Source organism: Antrostomus carolinensis, unplaced genomic scaffold, assembly GCF_000700745.2.
Source record: "Antrostomus carolinensis isolate BGI_N321 unplaced genomic scaffold, ASM70074v2 scaffold46342, whole genome shotgun sequence".
NCBI classification, from domain to species: Eukaryota; Metazoa; Chordata; class Aves; order Caprimulgiformes; family Caprimulgidae; genus Antrostomus; species Antrostomus carolinensis.
Window position 1 is genome coordinate 6,293 of NW_010299688.1, and position 938 is coordinate 7,230.

The following is a 938-nucleotide window of genomic DNA, read 5'->3' on the forward strand; positions in this document are numbered from 1 at the left end:
TCTGGGCAGTTGTCTCCCCCCCCATCCTGCCCAGGCCCCAAGGGTCCCCTGACACAGGCAGCTGTCCCCTACCTAGGGTGGCCCACCCTGGCCTCCAAGGGTCCTTTCTCCAGGCACCTGCCCACCCCCATATTTCCTCTGTTCCCAAAGGGTTGTCATCCCTGGGCACCCAGCTCACCCCATCCCCAAGCTCCTGTGGGTCGCACTCCTTGGGCACTCAGCACCCCCCATCTCCCCTGGTCTCCAAGGGTCCTCCCTCCTCAGACACCCAGACCTCCATCTCCCCCAGACCCCGAGGGTCCCCCTCTTTGGACTCCCCAACCTCCATCTCTCCTGGACCTTGCAGGTCCCTCTCCTCGGGCACCCAGACTCCCATCTCCCCTGTCCCCCAGGAGTCTCCCCCTCCCTGAGCAGCAGTGGGGCAGTGGTGGGTGTTGGCCCCTGCACCTTGACCAGGATGAGCTTGGACTCCTTGGGCTTGGCCTTGGAGAAGGACTGCCCGAAGCAGAGGTAGATGGTGAAGTCAGGAGATCGTTGCCTTTGGCCATTACGGAAGTCCCTCAGCTCTGCGAGGGGAGACAGGGCTCAGTTTTGGGGTGACACCAAGGGGCTGGGAGGGTTCAGATGCTTGTGACACCCTGGAGCTGGTTCCCACAAGCCCCAAAACCAGGATGGGGTGGGGGATGATGATGATGATGACAACAGCACCCCTACCCACCTGTGCAAAACTCATTGAAGTCAAAGATGGGGGTCTCCTGGTCTCTGCAGAGCAGGTTGGTTGGGGGGTCCCCTACACCCTCAAGCTGCTGGGACAGGGCCCAGAAGACTTTGCACTTCTTCAGGCGGGTGGCAAAGAGCTTGCGGGCGCGCTGCTCCAGCTGCAGCCCCACGCTGCCCAGCAGCTCCTCGGTGTAACGCCGCTGCTTGCCATCAGCCAG

The 938-nt window shown here is 62.5% G+C and overlaps 1 protein-coding gene across 1 annotated transcript in view; it reads right to left on the reverse strand.

The window, feature by feature from the left end:
• LOC104521009 (interferon regulatory factor 3) overlaps nt 1–938 on the reverse strand; it is a gene marked incomplete at its 5' end in the record, with an annotated part of 1,371 nt that overhangs the window by 263 nt on the left and 170 nt on the right. The window contains 2 exons of the mRNA XM_029083724.1: nt 448–566; nt 719–938. The exon at nt 719–938 is cut by the window's right edge and continues 170 nt beyond it. Of these exons, the coding sequence (XP_028939557.1) occupies nt 448–566; nt 719–938 (339 nt within the window). The remainder of the gene's footprint in view (nt 1–447; nt 567–718) is intronic.